This window comes from Pan troglodytes, chromosome 11, assembly GCF_028858775.2.
Source record: "Pan troglodytes isolate AG18354 chromosome 11, NHGRI_mPanTro3-v2.0_pri, whole genome shotgun sequence".
In the NCBI taxonomy this organism is placed as follows: domain Eukaryota; kingdom Metazoa; phylum Chordata; class Mammalia; order Primates; family Hominidae; genus Pan; species Pan troglodytes.
Genome location: NC_072409.2, coordinates 7009348 through 7023898, shown reverse-complemented (window position 1 = coordinate 7023898; position 14551 = coordinate 7009348). Strand labels below are relative to the sequence as shown.

Genomic DNA, 14551 nt, shown 5'->3' with positions numbered 1-14551 from the left:
CTCCTGTTATGCAGCCTTTACTCTGCCTTTGCGGCTCCAGTGAGGGCTAGTTGTGCTGGAGCACGTCCGCCAGGGAAGAGGTGAGGGTGGAGTGTTGGTGAAGGCATAGACCCTCGTGTAGTTCTCTGCTGCCCCAGGCCACATCCTCCCACCAAGGTATCAGGTGGCAAGTGGGCCCACAACGTGGGGACTCAGTGCTTAGTTTTGGAGAACACAAAAGTGCGACTACTTGGAAGCTTCTCTTTTAGGTAGAAGGAGATGTAAGAACCCGATCAGTGGCCTTCTGTTTGTAATAATCACGAATGGTGAGTTGCCTGGGTCAGGTGAATCTTGGAAGAGGGTGTCTGTATAGAGTTTGGCTTCCATTTACAGATAAGCCACTTGTATTGGAGGAGTTCCCACCAGGGGGGTGGCTGCCCTCCTTGAATCTCGTTGAGTGGAAAGTTGCCTACCGTGACCGGAGCGCTGAATTAGAGCAGAAACCTTCATTCGGCCATTTCTTGTTGATTTCATCACTTTACCTGTGGAGTGTAAATTCACTGACACAGCCTTTTTTTGGAGGGCAGCCTGGCAATCATTTAAACTTCAAAATATCTTTTGATCCAGCATTTCCATTTCTAAGGTCGTAAGCTATGGAATTACTTACAGAAAAAGGGTGCAAAGATATGTATTAAAAAAAATTCTTGGCCAGGCGCAGTGGCTGACATCTGTAATCCCAGCACTTTGAGATAGGCCGAGGAGGGTGGATCGCCTGAGGTCAGGAGTTCGAGACCAGCCTGACCAACATGGCGAAACCCTGTCTCTACTAAAAATACAAAAATTAGCTGGGCGTGGTGGTGCACGTCTGTAATCCCAGCTACTTGGGAGGATGAGGCGGGAGAATTGCTTGAACCTGGGAGGCAGAGGTTGCAGTGAGCCGAGATCATGCCACTGCACTTTAGCCTGAGTGACAGAGCGAGACTCCATCTCGAAAAAAAAGAAAAAAAAAAGTTCTTATTGTAGGTCGGGCGCAGTGGCTCACGCCTGTAATCCCAGCACTTTAGGAGGCTGAACTGAGCAGATCACATGAGGTCAGGAGTTCAAGACTGGCCTGGCCAACATGTTGAAACCCCGTCTCTACTAAAAATACAAAAATTAGCCAGGCGTGGTGCTGCATAACTGTAATCCCAGATATTCGGGAGACTGAGGCAGGAGAATCGCTTGAACCTGGGAGACAGAGATTGCAGTGAGCTGAGATCATGCCACTGCACTGCAGCCTGGGCGGCAGAATGAGACTCCATCTAAAAAAAAAAAAAGCCAAAAAATTCTTATTGCAGTTGTATCTGTAAGGGGGATAAAAAACCCATATGAGAGACTGGTTAAATTATGACCTGTTTAGTTGTGTTGTGTGCTCATTAAAAGCAAAAGGAAGATCCGTTTCTATGTTGATGAAAAGATGTTCAGATGCATGAAGTAAAAAAGTCATAGAGCTTTATGTATGGGGTCACTCCACTTCTGTTAGAAAAATACTGTATTCCTGCAGTGTAAAACTCTGCTGGTTAAAAACAAACAAAACCGTATTAACAGGTATAGAAAAGTCTGCTTAGAGTTTCTCTCTGGATGATGAGATCATGATGTTCTGTGTTACCTAGTTTTATTTATAAGTTTATTTTTACTATGAGCATGTATTTCTTTTATACACTCAGAGAAGGTTAAAAAGTCAGCCCTCTGAGTAGGTATGGGCTGTGGGTCTGGGGTAAGGGGCACAAGCCCTTCATTCCAGTGATTGAATTTCCCTATTGGCAAATCCTTCATTTGCATTGTTTACAGTGAGCTTTTAGTTTTTGCAGACAGAAGGTTCTACAAGAAGGCAGAAAAGTTTCATTTTTAAAAAAGAAAGGCCAGGCGAGGTGGCTCACGCCTGTAGTCCCACCTACTCAGAAGGCCGAGGTGAGAGGATTGCTTGAGGCCGGGAAGCAGAGGTTGCATTGAGCCAAGTTTACCCCACTACACTACAGCCTGGGTGATAGAGTGAGACCCCCCGTCTCAAAAAAAAGAAAAAGAAAAAGTCAGAGGACTGTCTTGTGCTAATTTTAAATGTCAGTGACTAGAACTTAAGCATGGTTTGTTTTCTTATTAGTTTTTGCCAGCATAAGAATCTACTGGGGAAAGTCGTATTTTTATTGGCCAGAGGAGGTCTGCTTCCTGTGAGCAGCTGAACAGCTGTGGCTCCTGAGAACGCAGAGACCTGGCCAGCGCACTCTGTGCGGTGCCTGACCCCACTGCCCTGCCTTTGTCTAGTTCCAGTGCGACGGCCTCTCAGCTGCCGGAGTCGCTGCCGCAGCCGGGTTTGCAGAAATCTGTCTCCAATTTGCAGAAACCGACACAGTCAATCAGTCAGGAGGTAGGTGCTGGGACCCCATCCCGACTGTTTCCTGGGCATGGTAGCCCCTAAATCTCTTTGTTGCTGGGGGATGGAAGGAGTTGCTACTGAGAAGTGTGGTTGTGCATGACCTGTCTATTCCAGAGGCACACCCGATGAGTGACTTTAGAAAACCATCATGGGAAACTGTCAAGGTCACTGGTTAAGAAATTTAATCTGCAACTTTTAGAAGAAGACCTCAGATACAGACTAGGATACAGGCACTTACTTTGGTTCCTCTTGATTTACCGTGAGGCAGGGTCACTCAGGCTGGATTGCAGACTAGTTCAGGGTGAAGCTCCATGGAAGCGTCACGTGAGCTCCATGGAAGCTTGGGTCACAGGAAGACAAAAAGTGGCAGGTCACAAAAACGTTCACTGGCCAGGTGAGTTTGAAAAACAAAACGAAGCGAGCTCCTTTACCATGGTACTTCTCAGTGCCTTTCATATGCTAATACCTAATGTGACTCTCTGAGAAGAGGATATAATGGGCAGCAGTCCCTGAATTTATTTGTCCCAGGAAACATTTCTTTACCGAATTTCTCTAGGGACTAATGTCTCTCAGAACACGCTTTGGGAAATACGAAGCTACAATCCTTTATTTGTTGATATGTTTTAAGTGTTTTTCTAAGCAGAAAGTAATGATTTCACCAAGCAAGAGCTCATAACACACTCAGTCCATCAGAGCCTGGCTACAGGTTTCCAGAGATTGGCAGGAGAATATACTTAGCCAGAACTAGAAATCTAGATGAGAAGTCTATGAATTTTTTAGAAGACTAAAAGTAGACATAGATATATTCACCAGCTCTCTTGATAGCGGGAATGAACATATTTTGGTTTTGCTTTGCTGCATGGGCAATATAAGGTCTCAAATGTCATCCCCTCTCTGCTTTAACCATACTCAGGGAAGTCTGTGGCTTTGCCAGGGCACCCTCTCCCCACCTAACACTGAACCGTGCTTTTAAAATTAAAGACAAGAAAAGAGGTCTATAATCATGCAAGACGCCCTTTTCCTTGGCCTAAATCCACTGGGACCCATAGGCTAGTCAGAGTATTTAGAGTTGAGTTCCTTTCTGTTTCCCAGAATTTGAAAGAAAAGGAGTGAGCTGAAAGAGCTGAGAGATCAGATTTGCCTCTGAAGCCTGTTCAAGATGTATGTGCTCAGACCCCACCACTGGGGCCTGTGGGTGAGGTCCTGGGCATCTATTTGAATGAACTGCTGAAGGGGAGCACTATGCCAAGGAAGGGGAACCCATCCTGGCACTGGCACAGGGGTCACCTTATCCAGTGCTCAGTGCTTCTTTGCTGCTACCTGGTTTTCTCTCATATGTGAGGGGCAGGTAAGAAGAAGTGCCCAGTGTTGTGCGAGTTTTAGAACATCTACCAGTAAGTGGGGAAGTTTCACAAAGCAGCAGCTTTGTTTTGTGTATTTTCACCTTCAGTTAGAAGAGGAAGGCTGTGAGATGAATGTTAGTTGAGTGGAAAAGACGGGTGAGCTTAGTGGTTAGAGACTCGAAAGGGCACTGGACATAGGCAGGCTGGAGACTGGTCCTGGTCCTGCTGTTCTGCGTCTGACTCAGTCACTCTTCTCTGAGCCTCAGTGGGGGATGTGACTAGAGCCTTCCCAGGGTGTGGTGAGCATTCAGTCAGGCTGGGTGTGCTTCGCATAATGCTGACTTTGGCGAGTTTTCAGCAGAGGTGACCTCGTAGGGTTCTCAGGAGGGGAGCTGTGCCTTGTAGAGTCACAGTCACTACAGAAAGTGCTGCAGCCAGCCCACCCAGCTCAAGATCTGGCATGTTGGCCTTCCTTTGTTCACGTTCCTCATTAGCAGCTGCGCAGTTTTAAAGACACATGCCGGAACTGGGCCTTAGTCTTTGTCTCTGGAGCAAAATAAAGTAGCTCTATGTGGACACGGGAGGTTCCAGAGCACCGAATGGAGAGAAACAGGTTTGGGTCCTGGCTTTGCTGTGTCACTGTCTGTGTGACTTGAAGCTGGTCACTCCCCAAATCCTGCTCCTTGTCTGTAGAGTGGGCCTGGCATTTTCTCGTCCCTGGGACCGCTGTGTGGAGTGTGCGTTACAGGGAAGGTTCAGGGCTTTGCTGCTGCTCAGAAAGTGGTGGTGGATGGATCCGTATAGGGTTTGAATCTAAGGTGCTGGCCTCTCAGCACCTTGTTGTAATAGGCTGTTATTGTACAGTGGAATAAGGGAGCTGGCCCTCTTCTGATTCTCTTCCTTCTTTCAGAATACAAATTCAGTGCCAGGTGGACCAAAGTCATGGGCACAGCTGAATGGAAAGCCAGTAGGACACGAAGGTGGTAAGTGCGCACGTGTGTGTGTTGTTTGGGGACGCTGGGGAGGGGGAGGTGAATGCCTTTTCCAGAATGTCTGGTTGGGTCTAGGCACCCAGAAGCTTTGAGGACTCTCTTCCACAAAGAGGTACCGTCTGTGGAGCCCTTGCCTGTGCACAGCGGGTGCTGACTCTGTAGAGGTGCCAGCTCTTTGGTTTCTTTGGATGTGTGCTCTTGCTGAGACAGAGGAGTGCTGACTGGGCTGTGCTGCTGGTGATTTTTGATGATAGCTTGAATGTTTCTAGCATACTGTGCTTCAGACCAAACTAGGCAGCAGCTCTGAGTGGGAAGGAGAGTGGTCGTGGTGTGGGCAGACGATTCAAAGGAATGTACTGGGGAAAGCCCACAATTCACTTTCTCCTGTAAAGCAGCACTGGCTGCCCTTTATTACCCTTTGCCACAATCCTGATATCGCCTTCTGCTTCCTGCACTACCCCTGCCAGCCAAGGCTTCACCAGACTTGGTCTTTAGTAGCCTGTATTAGAAAACCAGCTGCACATCCTTCGTTACCTGAACCTCACCCCCAGCCTGCCATGCCTAGGAGGTCCTGCCCCTTATGGGTTGAAATCCCTGTGCTCAAAGGCTCTTCCCTCAGTCTCCAACGGGAAATGACCGATCAATGTGCCAATTGGATTTCAGTGCCCCAGCTTCTCCCAAGGGGCTGAGGGTACAGATCGAGTGCCAGCAGGAGCGCAGTGGCACAATTATAGCCCATTGCAGCCTCGATCTCCCGGGCTCAAGCAATCCTCCCACCTCAGCTTCCTGAGTAGCTGGGACTACAGGTGTGTACCACGACATCTGGCTGATTTTTTTTTTTTCTTTCCATTCTGAGTAGAGACAAGATCTCACTATGTTGCCCAGGCTGGTCTCAAACTCCTAGGCTCAAGAGATCCTCCCACTTCAGCCTCCCAAGTAGCTGGGGCTGGGATCACAGGCGCATGCACCACCACGCCTGGCTTATTGATTAATTGATTGACTGAGTGATTGATTGATTGCGACGAGATCTCACTATGTTGCTCAGGCTGGTCTCCAACTCCTGGGCTCAAATGATCCTCCTACCTTGGCCTCCCAGAGTGCTGGGATTACAAACGTAAGCCACCGTGCCTGACCTCAAAAGGGTCTTTGAAGATGCTTTATGAAGAGCATTCACTGGACTTGTAACTGGTTCTTTGGCTTTCCATATCTTATATTTCTGTAAGGTTAGAATTTTTTGTTTTGTTTTTGTTTTTTTTGAGACAGAGTCTTGCTTTGTCACACAGGCTGGAGTGCAGTGGCACAATAGCTCACTGCAACCTCCATAAAGTTAGAATTTTTAAAAGTAGATAGAATATATTAATTTTTATTTAAAAATAACTACAAAAATTAAAAGAAAAACTTCCGTATAAATTGGCCCAACTCCTATGGAAGCCAGTTTGGCGCTGCCTGGCAAAATAATAACACATAATACCCTTTGACCTAGCAAGTGCACCCTGAGGAAATTGCTCTACAAATTATACTTGCCCGTGTGTGAAATGACTTGCGCATAAGATTATTCACTGCAACATTATAATAGCAAAAGATTGCAAACAGTCCCTTGAAATGCCTGTAAAATTATGGTACTTTAATGAAATGTGATTTGGCTATAAAGAAAAAAAGCAGAAGTTTTCTATTGATTTGGCAAGATCTCCAGGTGAAAAAAAGTACAGAATGGTATGTATAGTATCCTAACCATTTGTGTAAAAAATGGGGGTGAGGGCTGGACATGGTGACTCACACCTGTAATCCCAGGACTTTGGGAGGCCGAGGCAGAAGGATTGCTTGAGTCCAGTAGTTCGAGACCAGCCTGGGCAATATGGTGAAACCCTGTCTCTACAAGAAATACAAAAAATCAGCCAAGTGTGGTGGCAGACACCTGTAGTCCCAGCTACTTGGGAGGCTTGAGGCAGGAGAATCACCTGAGCACCAGAGGTGGAGGCTGCAGTGAGCTGTGGTCACACTCCTGGACACCAACCTGGGTGACAGAGCAAGACCCTGTCTTAAAGGACAAAACAAAAAAATGGGAGTGAGAAAAAATACACTTCTAAAAAATGTTGTATATTCATGTTTTAAAAGCCACCCATCTGTATACTGATGTATATGTGTTTAAAAATCTCCAGAAGGTAACAGAAAACTGCCAGTTTTTTGAGGGAGTCAGAAGGGGGCAAATGGGCATAGGGGTGAGAGGAAGGCTTCTGTGTCTACCTTTACATGGTGTTCACTTCTGAACCATGTCACTGTGTTACCTATAAAAAATGTAGGTAATGTAACTGTATCACAATAAAGCTTGATGGAGAAAATAATTTTAAACTGGACGTGGTGGCACACACCTGTTATCCCAGCTACTTGGAAGGCCAAGGTGAGAGGATTGGTTGAGCCCAGGAGTTTAAGTCCAGCCTGAAAAACATAGCAAGACCCTTTCTCTACACAAAATTTAAAAAAAGAAAGAAAATAATTGCAGGCAGAAACCTGCCAGCCCACAGAATCGACACACTGGGCAGGGTGGGGGCCAAGTGTAAAAGTCAGTTTCAGTTCCCCCTCTCGTGCTAGAGTCATGCATCTGTGACACTGTCAGGAGTGTGGGGATTTGAGGGTGTTGCCCACAAGTGTTTTCATGACTCTTTTGAATTCAAAAGGACTTTTCCTGAATTGATAGACTCAGTTGATAGGTCACCTGAAACAGACCCAGGAGACCTGATTGCATGTTTGGGCAGAGGTCAGAGGCTCAGATACCAGCTGCTGCCCCACCAGTGGCTCAGCCTGTGACCTTGGAAGAAGCCCCCTGACTTTCCTGCCTCAGTTTCTCATGGCAGAGAACAGATGGCAGGTGAACATCATAAAACATTGGGACCTTATGAATACTGGTATTTTGGTGTGAGATTTTTTTTTCCTACCCTTTATCCTTATTAAGATTAATTCATGCTTACAATAATATATTCATGATTCTCGAAGCAGAAGAAAGAGATGGAACAGCAATATTGGACAGGTGCTGGTTTTTTTCCTAATTTCAAATCTACTTTTTTTTTTTTTTTTTTTAAGGCAGGGTTTCATTCTGTTGCCCAGGCTGGAGTGCAGTAGTGCAGTTTTGGCTCACTATAGCTTCAGTCTTCTGGGCTCAAGCAATCTTCCCGCCTCAGCCTCCCAAGTAGATGGGACTACAGGCATGCACCACCATGCCCGGCTAATTTTTGTGATTTTTGTAGAGATGGGGTTTCATCATGTTGTCCAGGCTGGTGATACTGTATTTTAAAAATACAGTTTTTATTTGATTCTTGCCAGTGACCTTCTACCATAATGAAGCGACTCTGAGTCAGAGCCCCCTTCACAGAGCACTGGAGCTCCTTCATGACACTTAGAGTCCATCTCTGGCTGGTCATTGGTGAATGGTGTCCAGTCTTACCATCAGGTTTATTTGACCCTGGACCTTTTTACTAAGGGAGTGGCAAGTGAATTGCTGCCACGTGCTTGTGTGGTGATCCAGCCGCGCCTTTCCGGCACAGTCGGCTTTAGTGAACAGGCCCGTGGATCAGTGGTGCTAAGAATAATTTAAACTACTCAGGGGAAGATTTGGGTTTAGCTGTATAGGGAACAAGGCATTCCACAGGGGGCCATTTGTTGTGTGGTGTCGCCACTGTTCCTAGATTGCTCCTGTCTGGAGTGTGCTGCATATTCCAGATCAAAAGACATGTGCCATTTTTAATCTGTTCATCCAAAAATGGTGGCAGAACCTCTGTGCTAAGTTCTCTGTGTAAGGGAACAACATTAGGAAAGGCTTCTTCTCTAAAGCAGGTTGTAATGTCAAGGAATGAATGAAAGAATGAAGAAATAAACTGTTCCCAGGATTATAAGAGTGAAATGTTTGGCCTTGTAGGGCTCAAGGAACTTAGTACAAAATGCGGAAGGACAGGTGAATGAGGAGTTACTCATGTGTATAAATCTAATTTCCACCTTATCTTACCACATTTGATGGTAGAAAGCAGCATTTGTTTATTTTATTTTATTTATTTTATTTTATTTTATTTTTATTTTTATTTTTTTTGAGACGGAATCTCGCTCTGTTGCCCAGGCTGGAGTACAGTGGCACGATCTCGGCTCACTGCAAGCTCCATCTCCTGGGTTCACGCCATTCTCCTGCCTCAGCCTCCCGAGTAGCTGGGACTACAGGCGCCCGCCACCACGCCTGGCTAATTTTTTTTTGTATTTTTAGTATAGATGGGGTTTCACCATGTTAGCCAGGATGGTCCTGATCTCCTGACCTCATGATCTGCCCGCGTCGGCCTCCCAAAGTGCTGGGATTACAGGCATGAGCCACCGCGCCTGGCCTGTTTTTTTATTTTTAGAGAGAGGATCTCACTTTGTCACCCAGACTGGAGTGCAGTGGCACGTTTTCAGCTCACTGCAACCTCCACCTCCCGGGCTCAAGTGATCCTCCCACCCCAGCCTCCTGAGTAGTTGGGACTACAGGCGCCCGCCACCACACTAATTTTTTGTATTTTTTGGTAGAGACAGGGTTTTGCCATGTTGCCCAGGCCGGTCTTGAACTCCTGAGTTCAAGTGATCCACCCACCTTGGCCTCCCAAAGTGCTAGGATTACAGGTGTGAGCCACTGTGCCAGGCAAAAGCAGCGTCTTAATCCTTTTGGGGTGGCCTGGGGCAGGGATGGCAGCACACTCTGTAGGTGTTGCCTCCACAGGAAAGCAGTTGCCTTCTTGGCCTCCCCTGGGCTGATTTTATAGGAGGCTGTGCTTGTCTGTGGCCCCAGGCAGTCAGAAGAACCTTCCCTGCTGGGGCAGGCTGTGGCCTGGAGCGGCTGTGGTGTCTTACCTCTTTCCCTTCGTAAGCAGGCACTGGTCCTTGCAGGTCAGCTGGGAAGGGGCATGATGCTGTCAGCAGCAGTCTCCCTTGCCACCCTCAGTGCCCTCGTGGCATCTGCCAGCACAGAGCACCCTTGTGACAAGGCTCCCTTCAAAAGCCCACTTCCAGGCGACATGGCTTTCAAGGTGTGGAGCTGGGAAGCAGACGACTGTTGACTCCATCTCACTTCCTCCATGTCTACCCCGTCTTCTTGACAGGTTTAAGGGGCTCAAGCCGACTGTTATCCTTCTCTCCCGAGGAATTTCCGACGCTGAAAGCAGCTGGAGGGCAGGACAAGGCTGGCAAAGAAAAGGGCGTCTTAGATCTGTCGTATGGGCCAGGACCAAGCCTCCGCCCTCAGAGTAAGTGACTGCAGCCTCTGGGCACTCGATGGAGTAACAGAACTTCCTCCTCTCATCTCTCTGCACTCCTAAAAGGGTGCTGATGCCACTGGGGTCTCCGGTTCGAGCTGGAAACGTGGCTCTTTGACTCGCCACGTGATCTGTGCATCCATTGGACTTGCTGCCTAGGCCATTGGATTGGGCCTTGGGGCTTTTTTTGCCTCTTGGGTTGGGCCAGGCCTGTCCCCTCCCCCTCTGTCATCCAGTTGTTAATTTTGCTGTGCCTGGTGGCTGTGGCAAGGATGGACAAAGGACCAATTAACTTAGGTCCCCGGTTCAAGAGCTTGTTTTCTAAAGCTCCCAATCCTAGCTACATCTAGTCGGAATCACTGGGGAGTTTGTGAATGAGTCTGATTTCCAGTCCTCCCCTCCCCCAGCCCAATTAGGACCTGTATTTTTAACCCATTCCTCTGGGGATTGTTACATAAATCAGCCTGGTACTGGTCTCTACTGGCCCCTCATCTTAGGTTGGGCCAGGGAAGTGGCAGGATTGTGTAGCACTTGCTGGAAATTTCTCCTTGGAAGCCGAGGGTGGCTGGAGGTTAAGGTGGTGTTTAGGAATGTGATTTTCCACGTGTTCTACTCAGGGATTTTGAAGTGGCTCATGTAGTCCAGGGGACTTGATCAGGTCTTAAATTGCGAGGCCTTTTGTTTGCTTGCCTTGATGTATCCCCAAGGCCTCTCCCATTCAAGTCATAAGTGATGTCCTGTAAGTCAGTGATCACTGTGGATGTGTCTTACTTAAACCAGCACTCACTGCCTTTCCAGTGGCCCACACAGGACTGGTTTATTTTGCTGCTTTTTTTTTTTTGAGATGGAGTTTCGCTCTTGTTGCCCAGGGTGGAGTGCAATGGTGCGATCTCTGCTCACTGCAACCTCCGCCTCCCGGGTTCAAGTGATTCTCCTGCCTCAGGCTCCCGAGTAGCTGGGATTACAGGCATGTGCCACCACGCCCAGCTAATTTTGTATTTTTAGTAGAGGCGGGTTTCTCCATGTTGGTCAGGCTGGCCTTGAACTCCTGACCTCAGGTGATCCGCCCGTCTCAGCCTCCCAAAGTGCTGGGATTACAGGCGTGAGCCACCGCGCCCAGCGTGTTTGCATCATTTTAAGGGACACGAATTATGTCTTTCTGGGGTTAATTAAGAGAAGCTGCCTTGTGGGACTATAAAAACGTAGACATAGAAGAAGCTTCTAAGCATCAGTTTAATCTCCTCATTGGAGAAGATGAGAAAACATGGACAGACCTTGGCTTGCCCCAAATCACACAGCAAAGGGGTTGAAGAGCTGGGATCAGACATGTCCTGGGTCTCTTTCCCTTAAGGGTCGTGTAACTCAGAGACCTTTGTGCTTCAACTTCTAACCAAAAGGTGACCGAAAACAGGGGTCTGTTGTCTCATTTGATTTCTTGTTGGCCTCTAATAATTTCCACCCGATCTTACCACATTTGGCAATAGAAAGCATCATTTTAAAAAGACAGGTCAGCAGGTTTCCGTCTGTGAGCTACGCAAGTGCCCCACACCTCCACTGGAAGGACAGCAGCTGCGCCTTGCCTGTCTTGTGGGCTGGGGGATCTTTATTAAAAGGTGCCACTGCTAAACAAAGCCTGAAACCACTGTGCCCGGAACTTGCTCCTGTTTTAATGTGTAGTCCAGTGCTGACCCTAAGTGGGCTGGTCAGTGTTTGTTGAAGGAATGACCCAAGGCTGGTTTCATCAGGGCCATCTTCATCTCTCTGGGTTGTGAGACTTGGGGAAGGGTGGTGATTGTTGCTTACTGATGAAGCCTTCTCTCTGAGTAGATCTCATTTTATATTTCACAGTCAGACTTCCCTCAGCAAGTTCATCCTCATTGGCCAGGGGTCTGCCCCAACCTTCCCTGACAGATTTAACAGTTCTTCACTTTTGGTGTTTTTTGTTTTTCATTTTATTTTTTTGGTGAAGGAGGGGGTCCCTTGACCTTCAGAACCTCATACGATCCCTCCTTCCCCCTCCTCTTCCCTCTCCCCTTTTGCCCCCTTTCAATTTCCAGATGTGACAAGCTGGAGGGAGGGCGGTGGGCGACACATAATTTCTGCCACGTCTCTGAGCACCTCCCCAACTGAGCTGGGCAGCAGGAACTCGAGTACGGGAGATGGAGCCCCCTCCTCGGCATGTACCAGCGATTCTAAGGACCCCTCTCTCCGCCCGGCTCAGCCTGTCCGAAAAGGGGCTTCACAGTTCATGGGAAATGTATACCACCCACCTACATACCATGACATGCTTCCTGCTTTTGTAAGTCTTCAGAGTGTACTTTTTTTTCCCCCCATGAAGTTGGATTGTGTCCAGCAGATAGGTCAAGTGGTTGAATGTCCCCCTTGGGGTCTCCTCTTGGCCCTGTTACCCTACTTCTGAGGCTTCCACTCGTTTTGCATTTTCTCTCCCTGCTTTTTAAATCTTCAGGGCCTCTGACTTCTTTCCCTGGTGATGTGGATATGATTTTAGCCTTTGGTTCTTTAGAAACAGGAGAGGCAGGTTTTCCCTGACATAGGTCCCCAAGTCTACTTACTGGCAGCAGGAATGAAATGGGGGAGATGGTGGTAGGATTAATTAGGAAACCCCATGACTTTCCTGTTTCTTTTTCCCATTTTCCACTTTATAAAACACATTCTGATTTAAGTGGAAATTGCAGTTTCAGCCATTACCAGCAAATCCTGTTCATTGATGTTATGTTTCAGATGTGTTCGCCGAAGTCATCAGAAAACCAGGGTACAGTGGAACGAGGCTCTTTTCCCCTTCCTCAGCTCCGCCTTGAACCTCGAGTTCCTTTTAGACAGTTCCAGATGAATGACCAAGACGGGTGAGTCCATTGCATTACAGTCACGTGTGTAGAGATGAGTGCGGTGGTGATTCTGGTCAAGATGAGGGGCTGATGAATAGAAGTGCTGTGTCTCCTGGAGACCACAGAGAACTTAACCAGCTCAGCGTGGCAGGGTGTGTGGGGTGGTGGCTGGGATTTGGAGCTGGATGACAGATTGAGTCATGATTTCAAGTGCCTGGTAGAGTTGAAGTTCTGGCACGTGTGTGTTGCTGCTGCCCTAGGCCTTAGCAACCAGCATGTAAAACTGCAGGACAAGGCAGAACTTTCTGGGATGTACTCGTTTGCTCATTATATATTTCTTATAAAGGAACTGATAGAAATAATTAAATCAAACATGAACCTTTGCAGTGTGGAATTTATTTTTGGAAAGGTATTTGATTCTGCTTCCGTCTGTATACTGGACATGATTCCATCATCTTTTCTTTTATCAGAAAAGAAAACAGGCTGGGATTGTCTCGCCCACTCCGCCCACTAAGGCAGCTGGTGGAGCGGGCACCACGGCCCACCATTATCAATGCGGAAAACCTGAAGGGCCTTGACGATCTGGACGCCGATGCCGATGATGGCTGGGCAGGTGGGCAGAGAAGCATGGGTGGTTTAGACGGGCAGGACCAAAGTCCATCTGTGCTTACCAGGGATGGAAACCCCCTGGCACCACCGTGTGTTTTCCCTTGGCAAGATAGGGATGAGGAGCCGGACAGGGAAGCAGCCCTGATGCCCTCCTTCCTCATTTACTCCCTGACTAGCGGTTCCTTCCTGGCCAAGCCATTAGCTTCTTTTGGTCTTTAGTCTTGATCTTAGAGTTTTGTTGTTAACTTTTTAAAAATTATTGATGATGCAAAATTTAAACAAAAAAGAAAATAGCTCCCAACCACTGATCACTCAGGTTCAATAAGTACCAATGTTCTGCCATTCAGTTTTTGTTTGTTTTAATTTAATTTTTTTCCAAGAGACAGGGTCTCAGCTACTCTGGGCATACTGCCTGTGGGTTAGCCCTACTCTGCAAGGAGCAGTAAAAAATATAAAGATAAAAAGGAAGGCTGGGCACGGTGGCTAATGCCTGTAATTCCTTTGGAAGGCTGAGGTGGGCAGATCACAAGATCAGGAGATCGAGACCATCCTGGCTAACATGGTGAAACCCTGTCTCTACTAAAAATACAAAAATTAGCCAGGCGTGGTGGCGCGTGCCTGTAGTCCCAGCTACTCAGGAGGCTGAGGCAGGAGAATCACTTGAATCTGGGAAGCAGAGGTTGCAGTGAGCCGAGATCGCACCACTGCACTCCAGCCTGGGCGACAGAGGGAGACACTGTCTCAAAAAAAAAAAAAAAAAAAAAAAAAAAAAAAAGGAAAGAGAAAGAGTCTGGCTCTGTTTCCCATTCTGGAGTGGAGTGGCTGTTTGCAGGGTCCATCATGGTGAGCTGCAGCCTCAAGCCTCAAACTCTTCCTCCTTCCTCAGCCTCCGGAGTAGCTGGAACTACACGCGGGTGCCACAAACCCAGCTTGTTCTGCCATTCTTATTCGTTTATCTCCACCCACTCCCCATCCCCCAACCTGATTATTTTCTTTTATAGTTCTTTTTATTTTCAAGTAGATTTAAATTATAGTGAAAGGCACCCATATCACATTTTACCTGTACAGTTTTACAAATGGATACGTGTATATCACACACATCCAT

At 47.4% G+C, this 14551-nt stretch overlaps 1 protein-coding gene across 39 annotated transcripts in view; it reads left to right on the top strand.

Moving 5' to 3' along the window:
* The window catches only part of PRRC2B (proline rich coiled-coil 2B), a 123614-nt gene that overhangs the window by 59682 nt on the left and 49381 nt on the right, over positions 1–14551 (top strand). For 38 of the 39 annotated variants that reach the window (XR_010148814.1, XR_010148820.1, XR_010148818.1 and 35 more), the window contains 6 exons: positions 2281–2383; positions 4646–4718; positions 9839–9982; positions 12049–12290; positions 12734–12855; positions 13308–13450. Coding sequence is in view for 31 of the 39 variants with exons in the window: in XM_054659197.2 (XP_054515172.1) it covers positions 2281–2383; positions 4646–4718; positions 9839–9982; positions 12049–12290; positions 12734–12855; positions 13308–13450 (827 nt within the window). In the remaining 8 variants the exon portion in view is untranslated. The remainder of the gene's footprint in view (positions 1–2280; positions 2384–4645; positions 4719–9838; positions 9983–12048; positions 12291–12733; positions 12856–13307; positions 13451–14551) is intronic. The other variant, XM_063788161.1, reaches the window with a different exon arrangement.